Source organism: Meleagris gallopavo, chromosome 22 (genome assembly GCF_905368555.1).
Source record: "Meleagris gallopavo chromosome 22, MGAL_WU_HG_1.1, whole genome shotgun sequence".
NCBI lineage: Eukaryota > Metazoa > Chordata > Aves > Galliformes > Phasianidae > Meleagris > Meleagris gallopavo.
Window position 1 is genome coordinate 1,976,379 of NC_139425.1, and position 14,041 is coordinate 1,990,419.

Below are 14,041 nucleotides of genomic sequence, written 5' to 3' on the forward strand. Positions count from 1 at the left end.
TTTAGTGCTTGTGGTAGCAATAGTAGTGGGAGGACGGTTGGACTAGATGATCTTGCAGGTTGTTACCAACCTTGTGATTCTCTGATACTATGAAATTTGGCCGTTCCATGCTCTGATACACTAGCAGACTTCAGAGGCTCAGGGGGCTCCTGAAGCTGTCCTCTGGCAATCAGATTCCCCAGCACCTGTGATGTGCTGGCAGGCAAAGATGGAAGAGAGAAGAGTTTGGCTGTCAGTAACCCTCCTAGAAGAGAAAATTGTGATAATCCCGCCAAAATGACAATTATTATTATTATTATTACTTTTTTATTTATTCATCTATCTATCTATTTATTTATTTCTTTCTTTATTTTGCAGGAGGTTGAAAGGAACTTTCCCCTTTGGATGGACATGCGTAGGAGACTGTCTTTCATAGTAGATGACACAGTGACTGAGGCATGAGCAGGATGGGTGGAGGGCTTTAGGTGGTCCAGTAGTTCCCTTGAAGTGCTCACAGCACTAGGCTATAGGCATGCATGAAATAACGAAAGATTTTTTTCTGACCATCTTGTAGAAAACGCAGTGAATTAGGTTGCGTGCAGTTAATGTGGAGGTCAGTGCATAATCATGTCCTTCAGGAGACACTTCCAGAGTATTTCAGAGTCCTTCTTTGCTGATGATAGGTTACAGAACACCAATAATGTTCTGTTTCTCAAGTCTGAAGAACAAAAGTGTGTTGCGGCTAACAAACGCAAACAGTGAATCGTATGATCAGAGGCATAGAAAGGCTGAGGTTAGCAGAGACCTCTAGATTCTGGGCTGGGAGGAGGTGCCCTGAGCTCCTCAGGCCTGGGCAGCACAGCCTTGACACGCGCCCCTGGGCGCCGAGCTCCTGTCTGGGCAGGGCAATTGGGACATGCTGGAGGAACGGGCAGACTGCAGGCCCGTGGAGGGGAAGGAGCCGGAGGTGCTCCCCAGCTTCTGCTCTGTTTGGGTTTCCCACGTGGGTGTGGAAGAGGTGCAATCCAGGGACTTCTGAAGGTCTTCTGGCATGCCAGGAGCACCTCGCCCAGAGCCACACCGGATGGGTGGCAGGAGATGAGGTGAGCTTTGGAGGTCCTTAGAGGGACGGCTCTCCTTGCCACCTCTTGGGCAGGGCTCTTTGACAGCAGGCCTCCCAGAGCTCAGCTGTAGCCCACGCGCTGCCTGAGCCTTAGAGCTCTGCTCTGATACGGAGCCCACCGTCCCAGATGCCGGGGTGTTGGCATCCAACATTGCTCATTCTCTACAATTTTCTTTGCTTTTAAAACTACTTCAGTGACAATGGATTTGGCACACTCAAGCAGCAGTTCTTCTTGCTCCTCCTCCTGCACTTTGGAGACAGCCTTTTCAATGCTCTCCTTTACAGTGCAGTGACTCAGATGAGAGACGTCAGAGTGTTTGGCATTGGTTGGATCATGGGCAGCTTTTCTCTCTGCCTTGTTGCCAGGCTCTGCTCTTCTGATGAGCATCATCCTTCCGTCCGTCCGGCTCTGCCATGACAGAGGCACCTGGGATGGCTGTGGCTGCCTCTGAGAGAAATGGTTGTTGGGAAGTTTGATGGTTTCAGAATATTCAGCACCAAACTCCTGCTCAGAATGAGAAGCTACAATGGACCGCAACGTGTTGCAGACACTTCCAGCGGCTTCTAGTTTGATTTCGTGAGGGGAAGCCTGCGAGGATGCTTTGTCAGAGGCTTCTCTTGCTCTTGTTTTCCTGTTTTGAAAGTTATGGCAGTAATGGACTGCTCCCACAGCCTGGCTGCTGGCCTTGGCTCAGGTGCACTGGCTGTGCTGGATGCAAATGAATGCTACTTCCAAACTTCCTTCAGTATTCTCCCTGCAGCATCCCACGCCATCAATGCAATTTCCTGCTCGTGATTGAAACGTGGCATCTTTGAAGGCTCTGCTCTTTTGGCACTCGTGAGCACGTTTTGACTGCTCTTTTGGGGAGCCCTCCTTGAGGAGCAGACAGGACGATCCAGTGCCTTCCACTTCCCTGTTCCTTCTCTCAACACCCTCCCAGTCACCTCTTGAAGAATGTCGGCTTGTTTTTCAGACATCGTTCTGAATTCGTAATGTCCAGGGAACTGTGTTTTTGTTTTTGAGGCAGCAACAGTGTGGATGCTTCTGTGGAGTTTGGAGCCTTCCCTGCCCAGCTCAGGTTTGGGCAACTTCTCAGGCAGCATCATTGCACGTCCCGTGCTCAGTGAGTCTCCCTGAGGTTTGTGCTGCATGAAAGCCACATTCCTTCTTCTGCGTTGGCCAGACTGGAGATTATGGCATGAAGGAGCAGGGCCAGCTGGTCTGTGAGGCTGCATGGGGCTGGCTTTCTTACCCACAATGTAATCCCCAGGACCAGGCGGGAGCTCGTCAGTGTCTGTCATTGGTCTGTGGGCAGATTTCTTCAAGTTGGATATCTTTTGAAGAAACATGTCCTGGAAGGGAACAGCAGGTTTAGGCTCGGTCTTGTCTCAGAAAGTGCCTCCAACCCTGCATGCTGATGCTTTATGCCAACGAGGTCCAGCACTGCGACACTGAACATGAGGAGCTTAAAAAGGAACCAATATACTCCAAGGAACATAATGGTCCTCAGTCCTCTATATAATGCTCTTAAGATGAAGTAAAGATGCATAGTTGCCCGCATTCCTCACCAATAGTTGTCATGGGGTTATCCCTAGATATAAGCCCGTGACACGGGGGCACAGGCCCCGGGAAAAAGAAAAAAAAAGGGGTACCCACGGCTTGCCGTGCGACCGTGCCGGCCCCGGGCTGCGTGCTCTGGGACAGGGGGAAGGGCAGAGAGCTAGCAGATAGTTTTAACAAAGAGAAAACACAACGGCAGCGATCTGAGGAGGAGCGGTAATTTACTGAATTTAACCCAGTCAAACAAAACGAGACAGACAAGAGTATCCAAAGTACGTGTCAGACAACGATAGTGCGAGGGAAGCACGTGCTTTTCTTCTCGGTGAGCTGGGACGGCTGAGCCGGGGCCAGAGCGAAAGGCAGACACTTCAGGTCCTCTCCAGAGCTCCATCCCACTGCTTCTGAGTGCCAAAGTCCTCCGAGGATGCCGCCCCTCCCCTCCCATCAGACACACAAAATGCCCATAAAAGGCAGCAAACGGGACCAGAACATAAACTCTTTAACTCCCACTGGTCGACACAATGCTCTGATGCGGAATACTGCCAAGAATAAAAATCACCAAACCACAACAGTGGGCCAGGAGCAGAGGTATAGAAGACATACCTGGCATGCTGCTATTCAAAGCGTGAGAGGTCTTTACTGTGGATGGGACACCAAAATGCTTGTTTTCTGCAAATAGGAATGACTGTTCCCAACTGGAAATGCCACAGGTAAATCTCACTACCCTGTTGTCAACACGTGTCATCCATCTGACGTCCTCCTGCTGTAACTGGAGAAGCAGAAACTTAACTGCTGCCTCCTATAAGAAAAGACTGGACTGGACAAGCTAACGTGAAAATAACCACATATACTTCCGTCAGCTAACTGAAGACAATGCTTCTTGAAATTTGGCAGTCCCACGCTCTGGTAAACCATCAGGCTGAAGGGGCTCAGGGGGCTCCTGAAGCTGTCCTCTGCAATCAGATTCCCCAGCACCTGCGATGTGCTGGCAGGCGAAGAAGGAACAACAGAGAACAGATTGGCTGTCAGGAATTTTTATTTCTTTCTTTCTTTATGTATTTATGTTGCAGTAGGTTGAAAGGAACTTTCCCCTTTGTTGGGACATGCGTATGAGATTGTTGTTAAGAGTAGATGACACGGTGACCGAGGCATGAGCAGGATGGGTGGAGGGGTTTAGGTGGTCCAGAAGTTCCAAAGGCTTACGGCCTTTGGTGCAGCTCATCCTCTAAACGTTTCTTTGCTCTTAAACCTGCATTGGTGACAAGGGATTTGGCACGCCTAAGAAGCAGTTCTTCTTGCTCCTCCTCCTTCACTTTGGAGACAGCATTTTCAATGCTCTCCTTTACAATGCGGCGACTCAGCTGGAAGATGTCAGCAGAGCTTGGCATTGATTGGATCACGGGCAGCTTTTCTCTCTGCCTTGTTGCCAGGCTCTGCTCTTCTGATGAGCCTCGTCCTGCCCTCCTGCTCTGCCATGACAGAGGCACCTGGGATGGCTGCGGCTGCCTCTGTGAGAGATGGTTGTTGGGAAGCTTGAAGGTTTCAGAATATTCAGCATCAAACTCTTGCTCAGAGTGAGAAGCTGCAAAGGACTGCAACGTGTTGCAGACGCTTCCAGTAGCTTCTCGAGTGGCTCTAAGGGAAGCCTGCGAAGACACTTTGTCAGAGGCTTCCATTCCGGGGAAGGGTTTCCCACTTCCTAACAATCTTTGTCTGATGCTGAGGGAGGGCCTCCTTAACGCACTGGCAGGTGGATCCAGCGCCTTCACCCCCTCCAACTCTTCTTTCTTAAGTGCCTCTTGAAGACTCTGCTCTTCCCTGTGCTGTTCAGACACAGCTCTGAACTCACGATCTCTGTGGAATTGTGGCTTCCTTCTTGAGGCAGTTTCAGTAAGGATATTTGCAGGGAGCTTGGCACCCTTGCTGCTTGCCTCAAGTTTAGGCAACTTGACAGGTGACTTCACTGCACGCCCCATGCTCTTTGAATCTGCCAGAAGGTCTTCCTGAACAAAAGCCACTTTCAGCCTTCTATTCTGACCAGACTGACGAGTGTTGCTCGGAGGAGGGCCAGCTGGTTTGTGAGGCTGCCGTGGACTGCCTTTCTCCTCCACAACCACGTCCACAGCAGTGGCTGAGCGCAGGCAAGATTTCTCCATGTCCATTCTTAGTCTGTAGGCAGACTTCTTTGAACCAGGCATCTTCTGACCAAGATTTTCCTGGAAGGGAACAGTGGATTTAGGCTTGGTCTTGTCTCAGAAAGTTCCTGCCTCCCTGCAGGCTGATGATCTACACCGATGAGGGCCAGCATCTGCTTCAGCCATGCAGTGAGGGCAGAAGAGAAGAGCTGCCTCAGTGCTCTGTTTGCAAGCAAGCAACATTCCCAGCCATCGCATGCCAGCGTGCTGTGATAAATCAGCCCCAGGCAGGGTTGTCCTTTCCATGCCGCAGGGAACACTAGCCCAGCCCTCACCTTTTCTGCATTCCCCATCTCAGATCCATCAAGTAAAGCCCGTGCCCTCGGTGCCATGCCACGGACACGTGCCTACCAACACCAGGTTTTGCCTACCTCTTTTTGCCTCTTTATTTTCTCCCGCTCCAGCTTCAGCCTGGTCAGGTACTGCCTGTACTCGTTGAACTCTTTCAGAGTGCAGACAACCTACAGAGAGACAAGGGCAGATGACTCCCAAGAACTGTTGTGGCAGTTACCCACACAGCCTTCCAGAAATGTGCAGGCCCCCAGCAGCAGGGGAGCTGCTCCTCTCCACCCTTCCCTCCCCAGCCGTGGGGACGCTGCCTCCTCCCTCCTTCCCAGGGCCAAGGGGACTCCACACTGGGGTGCCAGGCCCCTCCCCGGCTGTCTGGAAACCCCTGCAGAGGAGACCTGTGCTGGTCAGGCCTCATCCAAACCTACTTTGCCATCCTCGGTGACAAGGCCCCTGTTCTTCAGGTTCTGCAGGTTGTCTTTGCGGTTGTGGTAGTCCTGCAGATATGGGTCATGCAGGCTGTTGTATTCTGCGCGCAGATGGCGACAGTATGGATCTCCCAGATCAAAATAAGGAGAAGGCTGGTGAAGCTGGAAGAGATGTGTTGCAGAGGTGAATGGGGAAGGAAAGAGCAGCAAAGAGACAAAGATGCTTCACAGCTGCTCACGCACACAGGCTGGCCTCTTGCACGCCCAGCTGGAGGAGGAGCATGCTGTGTGCATTTCCCAAACAGACACATCTGGGTTTTTCTAAGACCTCCAAGAGGGAGAGCAAGAGAAGGTTGCACTCTCCAGAAATGACCTGGTCTCCACATTTCTGGCTGTGCCAGATGGCATCCCAATGCACTGCCAGCAGCTGCAGGCAGGGCCCCAGCCTCCTGCTTGTCTGGTGCCAGATATGGTGATGGCCCTAGTGCTGGCAAGCTCATCCGATTGGAGAGCCCAGCTTTCTGAAACTCTCCTGACCACTGGGCACTGCTGTTGGCAAGTCCTCGGTTGTCACCCTGCTGTGGAGCCGGGAGTGTCCCTTCATTCCCCCACGTGGTCGGAGCAAAGGGCCGCAGTTCCCACTGTCGAGCAGGTCCCACAAGGTCTCCATGGCATGATGGCAACCCCAGGAGACAAGAGGCCCTTTTGACCCTTTCCTCCTCCTCTCACCTTTTCCCCCAGCTTTGTCCTCCAAAAGACAGGCTTGGTGCCAGGCTGCACAGGGATTTTGACCCCGAGTGGGAGGTCCAGCAGCCCGCTACCTCCTGCTCCAACTTTCTGTCCTCCGGGTCGGAGCTAGAAAGACAAAGACAAAGACTCTCTTGCGCACTCAGGCACTCCAGTCCCCTCTCCAGCCCCACCTCCATTGCCTTTGGCAGCTCCCTTCCCACTTCTTAGCCCAACTTTGGGATGTGCAGAGAGACGCGATTCCCTGCAAGCCTTCTCCTGCGCCAGCATGAGAAGATGCCCCTCAGCCTCCAGAGAGCATCTCCGGCCCCAGAGCAGTCCCACATAGCCCAGGCTGCTGCACTCAGCCCTCTCTGAGGACCTGGTGCTCACCTTTCCGCTCCTCCCCGCTATGCTCAGAATTGCATCTGGATTTCGGAATCCAGCAGTGCCACAGCGCTCCATGGCTCCTTGCAGGAACTCTCAGAGATCTGCGACCTTCCGCTGCCACCTCTCGCTCCAGCAGCAGCGAACTGAGGCCACCCAGCCGCAGTCCCAGCCTGCAGCTTTATGTCACGTTCACCCCCTGTTGCATCACAATGCCGTCACAGTGTCACCGCGCCGCCACCCGGCAACCCTGCAGCTGCATGGAGGCCATTCTGGGTGCACTCACTGCAAGCTGCTCCAGCTGGCCCTGCTTTGAGTCCAGGGCCTGGACTAGCTTTTCTCTGTCTTCCATTGCAGATAGGCTGCATGAGGCACAGATTCCTTCCAGGATTGTTCCTGAGTTAATTTCACAGAATCACAGAATCGTTGGGGTTGAAGGGACCTGTAGAGATCATCATTTCTTCATGTCCCAGGATGAAATTTGATGGTGTAAAGATATCTAATAGGACCATAATGTAGTTAAGGTGCTCCTCCTTGCTGTCGCTGTTTCTCTTAAAATGTTCTGGTTTGGTTGAAATTGACCTGTAAAGCACCCATCTTGGAGGGTGGTTGCCTGTGCACAAATATGCCAAGACATACCAAAGGTGTTTGACAAATCCTATGCAGAACTACAGAGAATGGGGAGAGTTGTGAAGTTTGGAAAATTGCGTTTTGTAGGCCTGGTCCTACCCAGATGTGGGCCAGGATCAGAGGTATAGAAGACATACCTGGCATGCTATTCAAAGCGTGAGAGGTCTTTATTGTTGGTGGCATACCGAATTGCTTGTTCTCTCCAAATAGGAATGACTGTTCCCCATTGGAAATGTCACAGGTCAGTCTCACCATCCTGTTGTCAGGACGTGTCATCCATCTGAGTGTCAACGGTTTCTGGGCTGGGTCTGCCCGGTTCCATGACTGGCGAGGCGGAGGGATTTCACGAATCCGCACCTCCAGAAAAGGGAAACAGGGTCCCCAAAATAATTAAAAACAGTGGCAACGATCTGAGGAGAAACAAACTAATTTCCTAAATGTGGTATCAGAATGCAAGATAACACACTGTAACACAATATGAAATATAATGAGAGGGAGCGTCCGAAAGGTGGGTAGGCATTACGATAAGGCTGAGGTGAGATGCACAATCCGGTTGAGCAGCAGGGAGGAGAGCCTGATGAAGAAGGGAAGCATCAGGTGACCTTGCCAGGATTATATCCCCTCTCTGACCGCATAGCCCCCTCGACTACGTAGTTCTTTTTCTATTCCGGACAGGTACCCGGCACTGGAGCATTAAGACTCTAACTCCCATTGCGCTCCATGATGTGGAATAAATACCGATAACCAAAAGTCATAAAACCACGACACTGATGTGCTCCTGCCATTGTTGGAGAAGCTGAAACTTTACTGCTACCTCCTATAGGAAAGGAGGCTGGACAAGCTGACGTGAAAATAAACACATATACTTCCGTCAGCTAAATGGAGACAATGCTTCTTGAAATGAAAGCTTCTTTGAAGGCCAAGTGCGGGGCCCTGCACTTTGGCCACAACAAGCCCATGCAGCGTAATAGGCTTGGGGACGAGTGGCTGGATGAGTGTGAAGAGGAAAGGGACCTGGGGGTGTCGGTTGACGCTCGGCTGAGCATGAGCCAGCAGTGTGCCCAGGTGGCCGTTAGGGCCAACGGCATCCCGGCCTGCATTTCAAATAGTGTGGCCAGCAGGAGCAGGGAGGTGATCATCCCCTGTACTCAGCACCTCGAGTAATGTGTTCAGTGTTGGGCCCCTCACTACAGGAAAGACATTGAGGCCCTGGAACGTGTCCAGAGAAGGGCAGCAAAACTGGTGAGGGGTCTGGAGCACAGGCCTCATGAGGAGCGGCTGAGGGAGCTGGGACCGTTTAGTCTGGAGAGGAGGAGGCTGAGAGGAGACCTCATTGCACTCTACAACTTCCTGAAGGGAGGTTGTGATGAGGAGGGGTTTGGCCTCTTCTCTCCGGCCACAAACAGGACCCGAGGAAATGGCCACAAGTTGTACCAGAGGAGGCTGAGGTTAGGCACGAGGAAAAGCTTTTTCTCTCAGGGAGTGGTCAGGCACTGGAATGGCTGCCTGGGCGGTGGTGGAGTCGCCATCCCTGGCAGTGTTCAAGAGGCATCTGGATGAGGAGCTACAAGATAGGTTTTAGTGCTTGTGGTAGCAATAGTAGTGGGAGGACGGTTGGACTAGATGATCTTGCAGGTTGTTACCAACCTTGTGATTCTCTGATACTATGAATTTGGCCGTTCCATGCTCTGATACACTAGCAGACTTCAGAGGCTCAGGGGGCTCCTGAAGCTGTCCTCTGGCAATCAGATTCCCCAGCACCTGTGATGTGCTGGCAGGCAAAGATGGAAGAGAGAAGAGTTTGGCTGTCAGTAATCTCCTAGAAGAGAAAATTGTGATAATCCCGCCAAAATGACAATTATTATTATTATTATTACTTTTTTATTTATTCATCTATCTATCTATTTATTTATTTATTTCTTTATTTTGCAGGAGGTTGAAAGGAACTTTCCCCTTTGGATGGACATGCGTAGGAGACTGTCTTTCATAGTAGATGACACAGTGACTGAGGCATGAGCAGGATGGGTGGAGGGCTTTAGGTGGTCCAGTAGTTCCCTTGAAGTGCTCACAGCACTAGGCTATAGGCATGCATGAAATAACGAAAGATTTTTTTCTGACCATCTTGTAGAAAACGCAGTGAATTAGGTTGCGTGCAGTTAATGTGGAGGTCAGTGCATAATCATGACCGTCAGGAGACACTTCCAGAGTATTTCAGAGTCCTTCTTTGCTGATGATAGGTTACAGAACACCAATAATGTTCTGTTTCTCAAGTCTGAAGAACAAAAGTGTGTTGCGGCTAACAAACGCAAACAGTGAATCGTATGATCAGAGGCATAGAAAGGCTGAGGTTAGCAGAGACCTCTAGATTCTGGGCTGGGAGGAGGTGCCCTGAGCTCCTCAGGCCTGGGCAGCACAGCCTTGACACGCGCCCCTGGGCGCCGAGCTCCTGTCTGGGCAGGGCAATTGGGACATGCTGGAGGAACGGGCAGACTGCAGGCCCGTGGAGGGGAAGGAGCCGGAGGTGCTCCCCAGCTTCTGCTCTGTTTGGGTTTCCCACGTGGGTGTGGAAGAGGTGCAATCCAGGGACTTCTGAAGGTCTTCTGGCATGCCAGGAGCACCTCGCCCAGAGCCACACCGGATGGGTGGCAGGAGATGAGGTGAGCTTTGGAGGTCCTTAGAGGGACGGCTCTCCTTGCCACCTCTTGGGCAGGGCTCTTTGACAGCAGGCCTCCCGGAGCTCAGCTGTAGCCCACGCGCTGCCTGAGCCTTAGAGCTCTGCTCTGATACGGAGCCCACCGTCCCAGATGCCGGGGTGTTGGCATCCAACATTGCTCATTCTCTACAATTTTCTTTGCTTTTAAAACTACTTCAGTGACAATGGATTTGGCACACTCAAGCAGCAGTTCTTCTTGCTCCTCCTCCTGCACTTTGGAGACAGCCTTTTCAATGCTCTCCTTTACAGTGCAGTGACTCAGATGAGAGACGTCAGAGTGTTTGGCATTGGTTGGATCATGGGCAGCTTTTCTCTCTGCCTTGTTGCCAGGCTCTGCTCTTCTGATGAGCATCATCCTTCCGTCCGTCCGGCTCTGCCATGACAGAGGCACCTGGGATGGCTGTGGCTGCCTCTGAGAGAAATGGTTGTTGGGAAGTTTGATGGTTTCAGAATATTCAGCACCAAACTCCTGCTCAGAATGAGAAGCTACAATGGACCGCAATGTGTTGCAGACACTTCCAGCGGCTTCTAGTTTGATTTCGTGAGGGGAAGCCTGCGAGGATGCTTTGTCAGAGGCTTCTCTTGCTCTTGTTTTCCTGTTTTGAAAGTTATGGCAGTAATGGACTGCTCCCACAGCCTGGCTGCTGGCCTTGGCTCAGGTGCACTGGCTGTGCTGGATGCAAATGAATGCTACTTCCAAACTTCCTTCAGTATTCTCCCTGCAGCATCCCACGCCATCAATGCAATTTCCTGCTCGTGATTGAAACGTGGCATCTTTGAAGGCTCTGCTCTTTTGGCACTCGTGAGCACGTTTTGACTGCTCTTTTGGGGAGCCCTCCTTGAGGAGCAGACAGGACGATCCAGTGCCTTCCACTTCCCTGTTCCTTCTCTCAACACCGTCCCAGTCACCTCTTGTCGGCTTGTTTTTCAGACATCGCTCTGAATTCGTAATGTCCAGGGAACTGTGTTTTTGTTTTTGAGGCAGCAACAGTGTGGATGCTTCTGTGGAGTTTGGAGCCTTCCCTGCCCAGCTCAGGTTTGGGCAACTTCTCAGGCAGCATCATTGCACGTCCCGTGCTCAGTGAGTCTCCCTGAGGTTTGTGCTGCATGAAAGCCACATTCCTTCTTCTGCGTTGGCCAGACTGGAGATTATGGCATGAAGGAGCAGGGCCAGCTGGTCTGTGAGGCTGCATGGGGCTGGCTTTCTTACCCACAATGTAATCCCCAGGACCAGGCGGGAGCTCGTCAGTGTCTGTCATTGGTCTGTGGGCAGATTTCTTCAAGTTGGATATCTTTTGAAGAAACATGTCCTGGAAGGGAACAGCAGGTTTAGGCTCGGTCTTGTCTCAGAAAGTGCCTCCAACCCTGCATGCTGATGCTTTATGCCGACGAGGTCCAGCACTGCGACACTGAACATGAGGAGCTTAAAAAGGAACCAATATACTCCAAGGAACATAATGGTCCTCAGTCCTCTATATAATGCTCTTAAGATGAAGTAAAGATGCATAGTTGCCCGCATTCCTCACCAATAGTTGTCATGGGGTTATCCCTAGATATAAGCCCGTGACACGGGGGCACAGGCCCCGGGAAAAAGAAAAAAAAAGGGGTACCCACGGCTTGCCGTGCGACCGTGCCGGCCCCGGGCTGCGTGCTCTGGGACAGGGGGAAGGGCAGAGAGCTAGCAGATAGTTTTAACAAAGAGAAAACACAACGGCAGCGATCTGAGGAGGAGCGGTAATTTACTGAATTTAACCCAGTCAAACAAAACGAGACAGACAAGAGTATCCAAAGTACGTGTCAGACAACGATAGTGCGAGGGAAGCACGTGCTTTTCTTCTCGGTGAGCTGGGACGGCTGAGCCGGGGCCAGAGCGAAAGGCAGACACTTCAGGTCCTCTCCAGAGCTCCATCCCACTGCTTCTGAGTGCCAAAGTCCTCCGAGGATGCCGCCCCTCCCCTCCCATCAGACACACAAAATGCCCATAAAAGGCAGCAAACGGGACCAGAACATAAACTCTTTAACTCCCACTGGTCGACACAATGCTCTGATGCGGAATACTGCCAAGAATAAAAATCACCAAACCACAACAGTGGGCCAGGAGCAGAGGTATAGAAGACATACCTGGCATGCTGCTATTCAAAGCGTGAGAGGTCTTTACTGTGGATGGGACACCAAAATGCTTGTTTTCTGCAAATAGGAATGACTGTTCCCAACTGGAAATGCCACAGGTAAATCTCACTACCCTGTTGTCAACACGTGTCATCCATCTGACGTCCTCCTGCTGTAACTGGAGAAGCAGAAACTTAACTGCTGCCTCCTATAAGAAAAGACTGGACTGGACAAGCTAACGTGAAAATAACCACATATACTTCCGTCAGCTAACTGAAGACAATGCTTCTTGAAATTTGGCAGTCCCACGCTCTGGTAAACCATCAGGCTGAAGGGGCTCAGGGGGCTCCTGAAGCTGTCCTCTGCAATCAGATTCCCCAGCACCTGCGATGTGCTGGCAGGCGAAGAAGGAACAACAGAGAACAGATTGGCTGTCAGGAATTTTTATTTCTTTCTTTCTTTATGTATTTATGTTGCAGTAGGTTGAAAGGAACTTTCCCCTTTGTTGGGACATGCGTATGAGATTGTTGTTAAGAGTAAATGACACGGTGACTGAGGCATGAGCAGGATGGGTGGAGGGGTTTAGGTGGTCCGGAAGTTCCAAAGGCTTACGGCCTTTGGTGCAGCTCATCCTCTAAACGTTTCTTTGCTCTTAAACCTGCATTGGTGACAAGGGATTTGGCACGCCTAAGAAGCAGTTCTTCTTGCTCCTCCTCCTTCACTTTGGAGACAGCATTTTCAATGCTCTCCTTTACAATGCGGCGACTCAGCTGGAAGATGTCAGCAGTGCTTGGCATTGGTTGGATCACGGGCAGCTTTTCTCTCTGCCTTGTTGCCAGGCTCTGCTCTTCTGATGAGCCTCGTCCTGCCCTCCTGCTCTGCCATGACAGAGGCACCTGGGATGGCTGCGGCTGCCTCTGTGAGAGATGGTTGTTGGGAAGCTTGAAGGTTTCAGAATATTCAGCATCAAACTCTTGCTCAGAGTGAGAAGCTGCAAAGGACTGCAACGTGTTGCAGACGCTTCCAGTAGCTTCTCGAGTGGCTCTAAGGGAAGCCTGCGAAGACACTTTGTCAGAGGCTTCCATTCCGGGGAAGGGTTTCCCACTTCCTAACAATCTTTGTCTGATGCTGAGGGAGGGCCTCCTTAACGCACTGGCAGGTGGATCCAGCGCCTTCACCCCCTCCAACTCTTCTTTCTTAAGTGCCTCTTGAAGACTCTGCTCTTCCCTGTGCTGTTCAGACACAGCTCTGAATCACGATCTCTGTGGAATTGTGGCTTCCTTCTTGAGGCAGTTTCAGTAAGGATATTTGCAGGGAGCTTGGCACCCTTGCTGCTTGCCTCAAGTTTAGGCAACTTGACAGGTGACTTCACTGCACGCCCCATGCTCTTTGAATCTGCCAGAAGGTCTTCCTGAACAAAAGCCACTTTCAGCCTTCTATTCTGACCAGACTGACGAGTGTTGCTCGGAGGAGGGCCAGCTGGTTTGTGAGGCTGCCGTGGACTGCCTTTCTCCTCCACAACCACGTCCACAGCAGTGGCTGAGCGCAGGCAAGATTTCTCCATGTCCATTGTTAGTCCGTAGGCAGATTTCTTTGAACCAGGCATCTTCTGACCAAGATTTTCCTGGAAGGGAACAGTGGATTTAGGCTCGGTCTTGTCTCAGAAAGTTCTTGCCTCCCTGCAGGCTGATGATCTACACCGATGAGGGCCAGCATCTGCTTCAGCCATGCAGTGAGGGCAGAAGAGAAGAGCTGCCTCAGTGCTCTGTTTGCAAGCAAGCAACATTCCCAGCCGTCGCATGCCAGCGTGCTGTGATAAATCAGCCCCAGGCAGGGTTGTCCTTTCCATGCCGCAGGGAACACTAGCCCAGCCCTCACCTTTTCTGCATTCCCCATCTCAGA

At 51.6% G+C, this 14,041-nt stretch overlaps 1 protein-coding gene and 2 pseudogenes across 1 annotated transcript in view; all 3 read right to left on the minus strand.

The window, feature by feature from the left end:
• Window positions 1-822: 822 nt before the first annotated feature.
• Window positions 823-1,721, minus strand: LOC146542909 (uncharacterized; annotated as a pseudogene).
• A 107-nt stretch (window positions 1,722-1,828) lies between these two features.
• Window positions 1,829-14,041, minus strand: part of LOC146542910 (uncharacterized) — a 30,282-nt gene continuing 18,069 nt past the window's right edge. The window contains exons 17-20 of the mRNA XM_085241837.1: window positions 6,304-6,429; window positions 5,575-5,736; window positions 5,230-5,319; window positions 1,829-2,455 (exon numbers count right to left, since the gene is read on the minus strand). Of these exons, the coding sequence (XP_085097963.1) occupies window positions 1,829-2,455; window positions 5,230-5,319; window positions 5,575-5,736; window positions 6,304-6,429 (1,005 nt within the window). The remainder of the gene's footprint in view (window positions 2,456-5,229; window positions 5,320-5,574; window positions 5,737-6,303; window positions 6,430-14,041) is intronic.
• LOC146542911 (uncharacterized) lies at window positions 9,715-14,035 on the minus strand (annotated as a pseudogene).